At 47.5% G+C, this 15,725-nt stretch overlaps 1 protein-coding gene across 3 annotated transcripts in view; it reads left to right on the top strand.

Moving 5' to 3' along the window:
* Positions 1-15,725, top strand: part of dst (dystonin) — a 206,867-nt gene that overhangs the window by 46,170 nt on the left and 144,972 nt on the right. For 2 of the 3 annotated variants that reach the window (XM_035399721.1, XM_035399720.1), the window contains 3 exons: positions 3,520-3,581; positions 10,797-10,886; positions 14,181-14,258. In XM_035399721.1, coding sequence (XP_035255612.1) covers positions 3,520-3,581; positions 10,797-10,886; positions 14,181-14,258 — 230 coding nt within the window. Of the gene's footprint in view, positions 1-3,519; positions 3,582-10,796; positions 10,887-12,389; positions 12,489-14,180; positions 14,259-15,725 lie in introns of all 3 variants that reach the window. The other variant, XM_035399719.1, reaches the window with a different exon arrangement.

Raw genomic sequence — 15,725 nt, 5'->3', positions numbered from 1 at the left:
TCTCTTATTTTATTTTAGTTCAGTTATTTAATTCAGAAGAGAAATGGTTGGACTTCATTCCAGTGACATGCCATTCCATTGTCTGGCTCATTTGGCATATAGCCTACTGTATGTCAGAATATTTTTAAATAAAAACACAATGGCAGTAAATTAAATTAGTGAATTTAAGTAACGGGCGGCATTGTTTCCCGTGGCCTGTATTGTCCGCGTTTGAGCGGGTTACTGATGAGTCATCGCTGCCCCTGGAAAGGGCTCCCTGGCACTCTGCAGTGCCCGTCCCGTGGCTGCCCCTGGAAAGGGCTCCCTGGCGCTCTGCAGTGCCCGTCCCGTGGCTGCCCCTGGAAAGGGCTCCCTGGCGCTCTGCAGTGCCCGTCCCGTGGCTGCCCCTGGAAAGGGCTCCCTGGCGCTCTGCAGTGCCCGTCCCGTGGCTGTGTACCCAGACGGTGGTTAGCACACCGCCGTTAGCCAACCGCTGGTGCGCCGGTGTGGAAGAGGCCAAATTTCCACAGCCCCCCGCGGGTGCCATTATCGCGGCTGCCGGACGGGACACCTGCCAGCTCAAGGTGCAACACCCCCCCCCCCCTCCCCCTTTCCCCTGCCCCCCCGTCCCCAGGCAGGCCAAAGTACGGCGAGGGTCTCTCACTGCGGAGAAGGGCTGTGACAGAGACGCTTGAGTAAACCAGGTTAGCCTGCTGCTCTGGGTGTCGCTGGAAAACCTGACGGGACTCGTTTGGGGAGGCCCGGCGGGCGGGAGGGAGCGTAGTGTAGCGCAGCGCGGAGAGTCCCTGCCCTTCAGACGTGTGCGCACGAGAGGGGGGTGGGGGAGGAGCCTGCCGTAGCTCTGAGCCACAGTCGCGCCGGCAGTCGCTGCCCAGAGCGCGATGCGTGAACGCGGTGCGAGCATGTGGCCTCTGCTGGGGAGCAGCCGGGAGCTGCGGGCTCACCTGCTGGAGCGGATGAGCTGCATGGGTCAGTAAGGCTGTGCTAGCCTGCCTCCTCTCCCTCTGTCTCCCTCTCTCCCTCTCTCCCTGTCTCTTATTCTCTCTCGCTTTCTCTCTGTCTCTTACGCTCTCTCTCATATTATGTTTCTTCTTTGCTCCTCTCTCTCCCTCTCTCTACCTTGCTCTGTCTCTCTCTCTCCCTCTGCTTCACTTTTGCTCTCTCTGTCACTTCCACCCCCCTCTCCCACTCTCTCTCACTGACTCTCTCATTTCCTCTCTCACTCTATTTATATATCTCCCTCTCTCACACTCTCCCTCCCTCTCTCTCTCTCACTCTTCATTTTCTCCTCTCTCCCTCCCTCTGCCTGTCTCTCTCTCCACCTCTTTTTCAGACTGAGCCACGGGCTGAATTAGGATTGTTATTCTTTTTTAACGGTCAGGCGAATGCTGTTGTATAATTGTGAGGGGGGGGCAGCGGTGGTGTCCTCTGTTTGCGCTCTGGTTCCAAAGTCCTGAACGCGAGCGCACCGCGTGCCGCAGCGTTGGGAAGGTTAGGCTGCGGAGCCGCACGAGGCCAAACGCGGTGTGCTGATGTTGTGGTGCTCAGCGAACAGCTGAGTGGCTCGCGCCATCGGAGTACACCAGAGGGCGCTGTCCTCGGTGACGCAGCACAACTGCAGCTTCTGCTCTGGAGCTGTGGGACAGGAAGTGGAAGTGCGCTTCAGGCTCAGGGCTACAGCTGGAGTGCACTTCTGTGATGGTGGTGGTGGTGATGATGATAACGATGCTAATGCTGATGAAGATGAAGTATTTTTAATGATTTTAATGTTGAGCATTATAATACTTTGTAGCTGCTTTAAAGTATTTTATTTGCTTTGAATTAAGAAATCATTCCTAGACAATTATGTGTGAAAGTGTGTTTGCACAGTTGCTGTTAAATCAAAGCTCTAATATTCAGTGTTTTAGCGTTTCAGCACATGCAGTAAATGGTTGAGAGAATACTAAGAGGAGCTGCATTTTCAGAGCCACACTGAGGTCTGGACATTTATAGTTTTCATCCCTTTTTTCAGCCAATAATACCCCTAGTGTGATTCATTTATGTGGCTGGCTGGCTGGCTCTACCCCGCCTGGGCACCGCTGTTGTCATGGATACAAGGAAAAATAACGTGGTGAACTGCTGTGTGTGCAGTGCCATCTCAGGATATGAGTAATGGAACTTAAACCTAAATGAAGGTTTAGTCTAGATCTTTAAATGAAAATCTCAAAGGAACAGTTAGGCTCACGTTTTTAAATCAGAATATGCTGTATTACATAAAATGTGATTTCTAACTATCACTGCTTCAGTTGTGCTGACCCTTCCCCCCAAAAAGAAGAAATTTTGCATATGAAGTGTGTGACTGCATACTCACTGATTTATGTGCAGCTTTTTCATAATCACAGGCTGATGTAATGAGGACGTTTGAAAGCCGGGATCTGTTTTCTGTTTTCATTTAGACACATCGGGCATTTGTAAAGGCTTGCTAGTGTGGTCTGTGCTCGGTATGGCCAATTAAACACTTTTCCTGAGTTCCTTTCAAATGCTTACATTCAGGTTTTTATAGCAGGTGACATAAAACTGAATGTTGATGCACGCGTGCGTATTATAGTCACAGGATGTACAACAGGGACTGTAACAGGCCTTCAGGCAAATGTTCCAGGTCTCATTGGAACTGGGTATTTGGTAAGAGTGTTGACTCATCTGAACCGCGCCGTGAAGACATTTTTCGTACTGAAAGACAAAAGTTAAATTGCTGAACTTTTCACTGTTGCCTAAGGCCATACTCGTTTTTTTTTTTAAGTGTGCGTTTAAGCATTGAGCACTGTCATTGTCTTTCCTGTTACAGTTTCTCAGCAGGGCAACTGTCGGGATAAAACCAAAACCTTTAAATTAACAAAAGTGGAAAGAGATGGGATACGGTCTCCAGTGCAGCGCAGAGAGATCATTAACCCCTTACACCTCTCTTACAGCAGTGGTTTTTGCTGTAGCAGTTCTCTGGAGAGCACTGTTGATGTCATGAGGCAGCTCTGACAGAGAGCATTCTGAGTTACGGCGAATAATCTCTGCCATTCAAATTCTTATCAGGTTTATTAGCATGACAAACAGTAGGTACGGCATTACCTAGGAGCTTAAGTTGTATGATCGCAGAGCCAAGGTCACCGCGTTAGATTAAATGGTACTTGTCTCTTGATTTGTTTATAAGACCCATAGATTACCGTCGCCGTTCAGACCAGAGGCTGCTGTAGAGTCCGTTTTCTTGACAAAGTGATTTCCTGTGTTTCCAGCCCTATGTCACCTAAAGATAGATTATATCTCCCAACTTTCCTTCAATAAACAGCTGGAATAGCCAGCAAGCCTGTGGTACCTGACCTGTTTCCATTCCTGTCCTGTTTACGTTTTCAGCTGCTCTGATGAATTATGGGTTTTATCAGCTTTCGTTCACATCTTTTGTGTGATGATTTCCAGAAATCATGCACAAGAGCCCGCAAGTTATCTAGGTTACCCTTTACTGAGTCTGGTGTTTTTTTTCTTTCCTTCTAGATGAAAGAGACAGAGTACAGAAAAAGACCTTCACAAAATGGATAAACCAGCATCTCTTAAAGGTAAGTTTGAGGTTTTTTTAGTGGTCTTAAATGCTTGTCCACATATCTGACATTTCTCCTTTTTTGCCACATTTTTCACTATATAATTTAAAAATGAGTACCATTTAAATGGACTGCATTTATATAGCGCTTTTATCCAAAGCGCTTTACAATTGATGCCTCTCATTCGCCAGAGCAGTTAGGGGTTAGGTGTCTTGCTCAAGGACACTTCGACACGCCCAGGGCGGGGTTTGAACCGGCAACCCTCCGACTGCCAGACAATCGGTCTTACCTCCTGAGCTATGTCGCCCCTTAGACATTAGACATTAGACATTAGACATTAACCAAAAACAAACCCTTTTAATTTTGAAGAAGTCGTAGTATAAAAGTGCTTAATATCGTCAGTGAAATGATTTTGAAAGTCCCTGTCATGGTCTGAAATGTGTTCTTAATGTATGAATGTATTACAAGTTTGGTTACGTGGATGCCAGTAAAAGGGTGTGTGTGGATTTATAATATGATATCTGTTGAATTATTAACAGTAATCATAAGAAATCAATTGGATAGTTCAAATTCCCACAAAAACAAAAACTTTTAATCATCTCCTGATCTTGGTTGGTCTACCTCAGACCTGAATGTCAAACTGAATCTTTGGGGGGCCGCAGTGTCGGTGGGTTTTTGTGGTTTCCTTTCAGTCAGCTGACATTTAAGGCGTTGAGAGCAAGGTGTGTGGATTCCTTAGCCAATCAGTGACTTAAACGCTTTTGCTGAGAACACCCCAAAAATCAGCAGACACTGCGGCCCTCCAGGACTGGAGTTAAACCTGCAGACGCTGCGGCCCCTCCAGGACTGGAGTTAAACCTGCAGACACTGCGGCCCTCCAGGACTGGAGTTAAACCTGCAGACACTGTGGCCCACCAGGACTGGAGTTAAGCCAGCAGACGCTGTAGCCCTCCAGGACTGGAGTTAAACCTGCAGACACTGCGGCCCTCCAGGACTGGAGTTAAACCTGCAGACACTGTGGCCCACCAGGACTGGAGTTAAACCTGTGGACGCTGTAGCCCTCCAGGACTGGAGTTAAACCTGCAGACACTGCGGCCCTCCAGGACTGGAGTTAAACCTGCAGACACTGCGGCCCTCCAGGACTGGAGTTAAACCTGCAGACACTGTGGCTCACCAGGACTGGAGTTAAACCTGCAGACACTGCGGCCCTCCAGGACTGGAGTTGAACCTGCAGACGCTGTGGCCCACCAGGACTGGAGTTAAGCCTGCAGACACTGCAGCACTCCAGGACTGGAGTTTGAAACCTGTGGTCTACCTGGTTAAATAAAGGCAGGTTCCTCATTCTGCAAGGCTCTGCAGCAATAAACCTTTGTTCAGGGTCAGGCAGGGGGAATAAGGAGTTGCAGATATGAGGAGTTTTGAACGCTAGATAAGATTGGATTGTGGCAAATAGTCATTTCTTCTGGTTGCTTTCTTGTGGCTGAGGGGGGCCAATAGCCAATAATCTTTCAGTTCTTGTGAAGGAAGGTGGGGGCTCAGCTGGCTGAAATCTTTCCCTGACTGATGTTTTCATACGTTAGTTTCAGTATAGAGGACCCTGCTATGCTCCTATCTACTGGTCATCATAGCGATTGTCTGTCCTCTTTCTTAAGGTTTTTTCCTCTGAAGTACATCTTTAAAAACATATTTGATCTATAATTGAAAAGATCTTTCCCATTTTTGTCCGCTGCTTTGAGTTCAAAGCCACAGAAGACTGATATGAAATATGACCTGAAATTAAAGTCCAGCTGCCAGAAGCGTCAGGTGTCAGGTGAATTGGAAACAGAGGTACCAATGACTGAGAAACCCATTCATTCTCTGCAGGGAGGTGAAATGCTTCATGGCTCCATAGCTGCCATAGAGTCGCTGCTGAAGTTCACATGCAATCCTTTGATAGGTCTGGCTTTGAACGCCAGTTCACATACGCACTGTAAAAGTGACACTCTAGTGTAAAAGAGACATTCTTTGTCCACAAAGGGTTCTTGTATCCCCACATTCATTTTCGTAATTATCACAGGCTGTCTACTCCAAAATAAATAAACAATAAAAAATTATAGTTATTTCAATTCAACTTCATTCAGCAGCGAGCATGTTATTACTTCTGTAAACCTTCCTGTAGACACATTTTCCCCTGAACAAAAACACACCCTCTCCTTCTTCTTGAAGAACGGACATACCAGCATTTTTAGCTGAAGGAGATGAGGAATCTGTTACCAAGATTACTACTTGCCATTGTGGCTGATTGTAAAGTGAAAGCAGAGGAGGCAGGTTCCTGGAACCAATCACATGATATGGCTACATTGGCTGGCTAAATTGTCTTTCCACCCCACTGCACTAAATTTGGAATCGAATGAAAATGAAACCAGGAGAGAGATTTGTGCTCTGTGTAGAGTATGAGGGAGGGGGGGGGGGTGGTTGTGGGTCAGTGATAACTTCAAAAGGCAAAATTTGAAAAAGGTTGGCTTTGATTTTAAATTGGGGGAAAAAAGGGGTGAAAATGGTGTCTCCTGATTCAGTAAATCAATGCAGGCGGGTGTCAGTCATTCACCAGCGGCTAACGAGCTGTAGTCTGGAACATTCTTTTCCATTAGCGATGGTAAATATGTACAGATGAGTTTGTGAGTTTAGTAGCAGGGTTGGCAACGGTGACGTCTCTCTGGAGATCATACAGCGCAGTGCTGTTCCTGCCCTGCCCTTATACAGGTAGCATGCTGGGAGATGCTTTTGTTGACTTAAAAGGCTCATGGGTGGATGGCTAGTTGTTTTTGGTTCATTAGCACGTGGAATGTGGGAAACACCTAGCACCTACAGTCAGTAGCAAGCACCTGCACGCACACTGTCTGCACGTAATATTTTGTTATAGCTGTTGCCAGGAGGGGCTAGATACTGTGGATTTATAGGACTACTGTGCAGAGCACTGTCCTCCATGGTGGAGAGGAGAGACCAGGCTATCGAAGGGTAGTTCCATTGGCTTTAGAAAGCCAGCCTTGCTGGAGTCATTAACTGTAAATACAAACCAGTGTGCAATCTTTGAAATGGGAAACGATTTGTATTGTCCCGTTTGCTGGACCGAATGTGCTGATCAGACATCCTCTTTGTCCCAGAAATGTGTACCAAATTGGAGACTAAAAATATCTGTCGAGGCAGGATTTCTGAATTTCTAATAATGTCCAATTATATTTTGCTCATTCCATTGACCGTATATAAAGAAACAAATGGCCTAGTGTTCTCTTCATAATGTCCATGCACATAACTTTCAGGCTAGAGCTTCTGAAGTTTGGTGTCTGTCGTTACCTGACAACAGTTATCAGTATTTTCTTAATTAATTACGTTTTAATGTTTAATGAACTTCTGTTATCAGTGTTTGTTTTCGTACATTACATTTCATACTTTCCCATGACGTCTTTTAATGATATAGCTCACTTCACTAAACCAGTTGCTAAACCATCAGGCACAGACATCACATGACTGTGTGTACCGACGGGTTATGACAGGTTATAGAGCAGATCAGACACAGCCGTGGGGCTGACTGGGCACGTTTTGGGCAGTACGCGGCCTGCATGCAAACCCCCTGTGGTGAGCGCTACGCAGTGCTCTCGCAGTCCGAGCTGTAATCTGAACCGATCACATGATCCGGCAGACTGAGTCTGACAGCTCGGCAGGCCCCTGTCTGAAAACGGACCAATCCCGTCGCAGCCCGTGGTCTGCAGCCTGTCGGGGAGACGCTTTTATCTCTGTGACTCCCTGCTATTGGCCGAGACTTGACACACGTCTCTGATCGCGATGTTTGAGTAATGCCGTAGCAACGTGGCATGCTGCCTTGGCTGTCAGGCTGTTATAGAGATCTTCCCATTTTTTATTGCGGATATTATGTGTTTGTATCTGTATGTTTACATAAGGCGAAGGGTTTTCTTGGCACCACACCCCATGTTATTGGTGCTACGCGATTAGTTTGATCTCTCGGCGTATAGATTATGTCTTGGCACGAGGCAGCATCCTGTGATTGCTGCTGTTTGATTTCATGGAAGCGTGAGTGATATTTCCTCAGTGGTTTCCCCCTCCCGGCCTTCTGCTGCTACGTTGCAGTGCATCCGGGCTCTTTGTTAGCTTGTGTGCTATGAAATTCTTTTAAATGCACTTTAAATCTAGGCTACTTCGTATGGCATTGATTTGAATAGGAGCCTTTTAACAGTGAACAATCATATTTATTGTAGCAGGCCAGATTTTTGCCCGACAAACTCTGTGAACACCGCAAAGATTATAAAACTCTAGAGTAGCCAGACAAACATTACCCTAACCCTGTATGGGCTTCCTGTGCAGTAAACTGCTGTTATTGTCCCACCTGCTTGAGAGCTGATAGTGGTGTACTGAATTGTACTGTACTATATGACAGAGCTGATAGCGGTGTACTGAATTGTGCTGTACTATATTACAGAGCTGATAGTGGTGTACTGAATTGTGCTGTACTATATTACAGAGCTGTAGTGTACTAAATTGGTATATACTGAGCTAATATTAGATTACTGTGTTGTATTTTATGTCTGAGAGCTCAGGTGAGATGCTGAGTATTATTTTGTCGGGGATGGGACGGGACGGGGGGGCTGCATATTCGGTTGACCCATATGAAGTGGAAGCAGCTGTGCAGTGCTCTATATTGGCACTGCAGCTGTGGCGCTTATGCTAGCAGGTCAGGGGAGTGAAGCCGTTGGGCTGGAGGGAGGGGTGTCAGGGTAAAAGCAGGTCAGTGTGGCTGTGATTTCAGCTGTGCGGTATTTAAGGCGGGGAAAGAGAGGGGAGGGGAGGAGAGCAGGGCCTACTCAGAGGAGAAAGCCTGGGCCTCGAGTTTCTCAGTGACAGGCCTAAGTGCTGACAGGCTGGGGGATAAGGGCCCTCTCCTCAGCCTAGAGCCAGCTCAGTGGCTGTGTGTCTCTGGGTGTGTGTGGGCTGGGTTTGTGTCTATAGTTGTGTGTAGGCTAGGTGTGTGTCTGGTTGTGTGTAGGCTGAGTTTATGTCTCCGGTTGTGTGTAGGCTGGGTTTGTGTCTGGTTGCGTGTCTGTGTGTGTGTGTGTAGGCTGTGTGTGTGCCGCTGGTTGTGTGTAGGCTTGCCGTGTGTCTCTCTGGTTGTGTGTAGACTGGGTGTGTGTCTCTCTGGTTGTGTGTAGGCTGGGTTTCTGTGTCTGGTTGTGTATGAGCTGGGTTTTCTGTGTCTGGTTATGTGTAGACTCGGTTTGTGTGTCTGTGTTTAGGCTGGGCCGTGGAACAGTAGGCAGGGAATCACTCGTTGGGGGGCAATGTAACATGCTGAAAGGTGCTCTGCTGTTGTGGCTCTAGGAGTGCTCTTTGACCCCAATTATTTTTCCAGAGCACATGAACCATGTCAGAATGACAGCATTGGGTCTGACTCTCTGTCAGTATCCCTGCATTGCCATAACCGTTTTAAAGAGCTGGTAATGGCTCCTTTAAGGCATTCAAGTGCTGCTTTGTTTTCCCTGGTTATTCACCCCTGGTTAATGACATGCGCAGCTGTGATTAGTCTCAAGTGCTCTCTTCCCTTTCTTTTTTTTCTCAAACTGGTTTGGCTAAACACGACTGAGGTTGCCAGATTGCAGTGAAATTCTCCATAATTATATACTTCTTAAAATCCTCCCTTTTTCAATTGATTCCAGTAGAAATTTTTAAAAGTAATCTGTATTAGTTTTAATTCCTCCTGTTAGTGCTCTCTCGTTGAGGGGTTTCTTATTGTAATTTATTATAATATTCTCCTATAACAAGAGTATTTTTAAAAAATCCCATGCATTTATGGGAAAACGCTTAATGTGAATGTGTTCAAACAGGTATGGTGACAGCGTAACTCATTGTTTGGCATTTGGGGAGTGTGTGTGTGTGTGTGTGTGTGGGGGGGGGTGGGGGGTGGGGGGGGGGGTGGGGTGTGGGGTGTGGAGGGAGTGTGATTTTAAAAGGCCAGGGTGTGAACATTAGAAATAGGAGAGCCAGAGAAAGGTAGGTGTGTGTGTGACTGCTGGTATGGATACTGGTTTATTAGGTCGGTCTCTATCGCTGTATCTCTCTCTTTCTCACTCCCACTCCCACTCAGTCCCTCTCTCTCTCTTTCTCTTTCACTCTCTCACTCTGTCTTTCTCTTTCTCTTTTGGGATGGTGTCAAGAGAAGCATTATAGTGAACATGTAAAACATGTTGAATGTTTAATATGGGCTATTAAAGAATAGCATAGGTTTTCAGTGCCTAAACTTTTAAAGTCACATAATAGCAGTCTCATTCATGCACTCTCCCCTGACCCGCTGTCCCTTGGGCAAACCAAGGTAACATGCTCCAAGCAAACAAGGAGGTAATTAAAGACTTTCCAAACTTGCTGGGTTGGTCGTGTTTGATTTACTGGGTTAACCTGCGACTATGGAATTTAGGATATTGACATGTTGCGTAATGCGAAAGATAATCACATTCAGTGTTGGAAGACCTGGGGATGATCAGGCTGAATGGACTATTAGTAAACAAGAGCACACCGTGCCCCATGGGATACGTAGTATTGGCCAAAGAAATTGTCATAACAAAGGATATATTTGTGAAGAATATCCAAACCTGGACTGATTTGCATTTACAAAAAAAAAAAAAGACAAAATAAAAAACAGCACTGAACCTTTATTGTTTTTATTGTTTATCGTACTAAGGAAGATGTCAAATATCGCCGAAATGTCGGAATCTGTGTGCCTATGCATCTATAGTGCCACGTGTTAATTAATTAATATCAATGAATCTAATCATGAATGGTTCCTCTCCATCAAGGGCAGCAGTGTGGTATTGGATCAGAACCTGGGCTTGGAACTGACAGGTTCCAGGTTCTGGGCTTGTGCATTGGACCCTTGAACAAGCTGCTTGACCTGAATTGCTTCAGTAGATGTCCAGCTTTTTAAATGCACTGTGTGAAAACCACAGACGTCTAAGACTATGTGCTAAATGTATGTAGACCAGCAGGACTTAAGACCCCTGTATTGCCAGACCATGGTTACCTTGTAAGTGGCTGTGGTGATTTGGGAAGCACGTGAATCTTGCAGGGACTCAAGATTCCTTCAAAATTGGAGGTGGTAGTTGTTCGCATAGCGTTTCCTGTCTGTGAAGTCACATTTCCTGTCTTGTCACAGTCTCTGAGGACTAATTCCCCCCTCTCTCCCTGCCCCAGGTACGAAAGCACGTGAACGACCTGTATGAAGACCTCCGAGATGGACACAACCTGATCTCCTTGCTGGAGGTCCTGTCAGGGGAATCTTTGGTGAGTGCTGTTGTCATGGAAACCACCCCCCTTACCCCCCCACCTCGTGCTCCTGCCCCCTGTCCCCGTGTTTCTCCGCTGTGCTCTTCGACCGTGTTTCTGTACTCCTGCTGTGTGCCTGTATTTATGACCCGCTTAAACACGACCACCATGTTTCCTCCTTCTCCGTTAACCTCACAAGCCTTTCTTCGAAAGGAAAAAAGAAACAAAAACCTATGCTTATTATAAACCGTATGGCCACTGTAGGACTGAATACCCGCACCGAGTTTGCTCTTTCGAGTCTTATTCTGCTACAGCTGTGTCCATTACTCAGCCTTTTCGCCTCAGCGTAGCCTGGCTTACTGCTAGGGCTATGAGCTGCTCGTTTCCGAGGACATCTTCTGTCTATATCCTACAGTGGCTGCGCTCACTACTCCACGCTTCGCTAATGACTAATAACCCAATTAACACTCGTTATTTACCCAGCTCAGCTCCCTCTGCAGTCTCACTCAAAACCTGGGGCCATTTTGTTTGCGAATTTCCACTCTGTCCCATGCCTTCGCCATAGGCTCGTCCCCTGGGGGGAAGATGAGACCGTGTCCGGGTCCTGTTTCAACTCATTATCTCAGAGCTGACCTGCGTCATGTTTTCGTATGGTAACGAGCTCTTACGGAGAGCGTCGTGTCGCCTTTAGCTGTGAGCTGGTCCATTTGACTTTGTAATTAAAAAGTCACAGCCTGGCCACTAATGAGCCTGCATTTCAATGAGGCTTAAAATAGCCTCAGCGCTAGTGTTTCCTGTAAAGGCCTTTTCAGGTTAATGATGTCTTTGTTATTAGAGATGTTCAGTGTGGTGTACGGACACTGGACCAGCCCCACCAAACACGCTGATTTCAGCATGTTCTGGAAGTTATATTGTAATGATGCAGCATCGGAATTACGATTCAGTGGCCATGCTGAAGTGGATATTTGTGGGGATATCACAGTTCTGATAATTTGGACTTTGTGGTGACCCGCGAAAAGAGACCAAAAGACTGATAAAACACTGTGCCCAAGACATCACGGCTCGCATCACCGACAAAAACACAATATTAAATCCAAGACATAAAGGTTCACCCACACACAGAAAGACTGACTGCAAAATATTTGATAGGGGAAAAACAAAAAGCATTTTGTGGTCAGTCTTCCTGTGCATTTTCAAGATTTTATGTCTTGGAACCAAAGAAAAGGGACCGGCCAAATTGGATCGTCAGTCCCATATAGTATTTACAAAGCAACTGCAGTACGCGTTTTAAATGGCGCCCCCTTGTGGACCAGAGGAGAAATTCAGCATGGTTTTGTCAGGATGACAATTCTCCCCCCGGTGGCTGTCCCCTTTTGTTCACATCCTGTTTTCTCTGCCTTCTTCCTCCCTCCTTCATCCTCTCCTCCTTTTTTTTCATTCTGTTCATCCTGCCCTCTCTCCACCTGTCCGTCTGTGTGTCTGTCCGTCCGTGTGTGTGGCGCTCACGCGTGCGTGCCCAAGCCGAGGGAGAGAGATTTTCTGAAGACGTTGCGGTTGGTGAGTGCGGCGGAGGCATGCGCGGTTGAGCAGCATGGAGATGCGCTGGATGATGACAGGGGGGTAGGTGTGGACACGCCCCCTCCCTCCCCCCCCCCCCTCGGTAACCGTACTAAACTGGCGCGTGCGGTGGCCATTAACGTCAGCGACACAAACCCCCCCCCCCCCCCCCCCCCCCACAGTGATGTTCTTCCCCACAGCGCTGTAGCTGCTAGCTGCTAGCGGCGCTGGGATTAGCTTTAAAGAAGCCCAGCGCTCCCACGCTAACTTTAGGACAGTCTGTCAGTGCGTAGAGCTGTGAAGAGTAGGCCTCATCACCCATAGCTGCTTGCTTCACGATCGCACACCGGGTTTCTGTTCTGCGGACACGAACGCTCATCGCTTGCGCTGTGAACCGAAGAGCCAGCTTTAAATCCCTTTGAGGTCTTTCGAATCTCCCAGCGATCGCGACCGCCTGCTCATTGGCTGCCCGGATCAAAGTTTCTGTTCAAAAAAGAGGCATTTGAATACCGGTCCGAGCATTCCAATTCACAGGCTAAATAAGCGAGTCTGTTTGAATTATGAAAATGAGGGGTGGTTCCATTTTGTGAGTGTTGCGCCCGGTATCTGGTCTGTTGATCGCAGCCAGCTGCGGCGCTTGCTCGGAGCCGGGTTTAAACATGGGGATTTAATCTGTGCCTTTCTCCACTGCGGCAGCAGCTCGTGGCACCGTTGTGCTGCATGGAAAACCCCGTTTACATATTAAACGACCATTAGTAAACCAGAATGCTTCAGCGCAAATGGAGGTGAACCTGAGGCAGAACTGATAGAAATGTGTGTGGATTATCTGGGTAAATCCCTCAGAGAATATTTGGGAGGGAACGTATTACAGTACCTGTTTGAGTACTGCAGGGTGAGAGATAGAAAAGAAAAGAGAAAGAAGGAGAAGAACAGAAATGGAGAGAAAGAGGAGGTACAGTGAGAGAGAAAGTGAAAGGTAGAGAGAGCTGCTGTGTTTTGCGGTGTCCGTGCTGCGGTGCGCTCTCCCATCCGATTGGCTGTTGCTGCGGCGACCGTCGCCGTCCACGCGTCTGCCTTTTCTTGCGGGGGTTCTGTTTCCCCCGGAGACACGGGCTGTCCCTCATCCCCGGCCTGCATGGCTTTGTTCTGGACCGCGGGCGGTAGCGGTACCGGGGGGGTCTGACAGCCGAACGACCCCCCCCCCCCCCCGCCCCCAACCCCCCCGCCGTGGTGCCGTCGCGTGTCAAACGGTGACGGGCTGTGCTCCACCCATTCACCCACGCTTTCGCCCCCATGCGCATCAGAATCAACAGACTCAGGCCCAGTGGGGCCCTTCTCCTCATTTACTGTGTGAGATATCACTCATTCATTTTTACTGGGGTAGCAGTAGGGGTACGTTTTCATTTTATGAGGCTGAGTCTGTTTGCAGCAGTTTTTAGTAGTTATGTCTAAGGGCTTCAGAAACCAGGCTTGTCTTGTGTTTTGGGATGGTTCTGAGGGAGACCGTAGGTTTACCGTACAGCAGGGCCTAGAGCAGCGCACTTTCCTTTCCTCCCCTTTTAGTGCTTTTCTCTGCTGCAGAAGGATAGGTAAGAGCCTGCCGGACGCTAACGCTAACGGTGCGATGAGTCATCCGGCCTTTGAAGGGGGGCTCGTGGGAATGAGACGCGTGTTTGGCAGTGACTGATGTGTCTCCTCCCGCCCCTTCCCCCCTCCCCCCTTCCCCCCCCCCCCCCCCCGCGTTCCCCCGTGCAGCCCCGGGAGAAGGGTCGAATGAGGTTCCACAGGCTGCAGAACGTGCAGATAGCGCTGGACTACTTAAAGAGGCGGCAGGTAAGACCCCCCCCGCACACGCACGAGATTTCGGAAAAATCGTCCCTCGTGGTTTTCCCCTTTCCAAGAAGAGATCGGCCCTTCTCTGGGCACCGGGAGACCTGCCACCGGCCCGTCTGCGCTAATGTACCATAAGAGACGCCGCGGGTCGGCTTAATCCATGACCTCACTTTCGGGTGCATCGATTGGTGTTAGATTTCCGGTAAAGTGAGTCACGTGCAGATTCAGTCATTCTCTTCCTCTTTGTGTGGGTGTGTGTGTGTGTGTGTATGCGTGTGTGTGTGTGTGTGTGTGTGTGTGTGTGTGCGCGTGTTTGTGTGAGTGTGTGTGTGTGTGTGTGTGTGTGTGCACGTGTGTGTGTGTGCACGTGTCTGTGTGAGTGTGTCTGTGAGTGTGTGTGTGCGTGTCTGTGTGTGTGTGTGTGTGTGTGTGTCTGCATGCATGCGTGTGTGTGTGTGAGTGAGTGTGTGTGTGTGTGTGTGCACGTGTCTGTGTGTGTGTGTGTGTGTGTGTGTGTGTGCATGCATGCGTGTGCGTGTGTGTGAGTGAGTGTGTGTGTGTGTGTGTGAGTGTGTGTGTATGTGTGCATGTCTGTGTGAGTGTGTGTGTGTGAGTGAGTGTGTGTATGTGTTCTTTGATAGAGTGTGTTGGGAGCCCCCGTTGTTACCTTTAGCGGGGGTCTCACACTAAGAGCTCCACTGCACACACGCTCAGATGTGTTTGAAACACAAGCCGGAGTTACGGACACATGATTGACAGTTTCATACACACAGTGTCTCTGCTTTATAAACTATGGATTTATTATATACTGCATATTCATTTAGGGCCTCTGCTCCACACTGCCTTTACTCAGATTTGAGATACAACTGAAGAAGAAGAGAAAAACTACATTTACACACATACCCACATGCCCTTGTCAAAATATCAGGGAGAGTATTTCTCAGTCACTCTGAAATGATTAGAAAAGATCTTAAATTACAAAAGAATTTCAATGGAAATGAAAGCAAAATATATAGGCATATTTCAAGGATTGTCAGCCAGCTCTGTCAAACAGGTTTTTATCTGTTCGTGCCAAACCGGCTCAATTGGAATGATAATATTGCTGTGGAACAGAAATAGAGTAGCTTCAGCGTAGGTAAAAATTACCAGTAAGTTTGACACGGAACAGCACAGTTCTTTATAAATATTTTACTTTCAGTTTCTTTTCTTTTTTTTTTTTTTTTACTGAGTGAACTGAAAAGACATACAATATACAAACTGTATGTGAAAATATGTTAATTCTTCTGATCTTATTTAGGTATTTATTAGGACAGATAAATCTCAAGATTATGCAAATTAAGAAATGAGCTTGTAAAATGGGATTACAGCTGATTAGACAAAACTGGAAATCTGACAGATGGAATAATAAAGTAAGAGAACAATCAGGGGCCTGTGACCTAAACAGTGCACTACCTCAGGCAGCTCCCA

The sequence above is a fragment of the Anguilla anguilla genome, chromosome 18, assembly GCF_013347855.1.
Source record: "Anguilla anguilla isolate fAngAng1 chromosome 18, fAngAng1.pri, whole genome shotgun sequence".
Taxonomy (NCBI): domain Eukaryota; kingdom Metazoa; phylum Chordata; class Actinopteri; order Anguilliformes; family Anguillidae; genus Anguilla; species Anguilla anguilla.
This window is presented reverse-complemented; position numbering and strand designations above follow the sequence as displayed.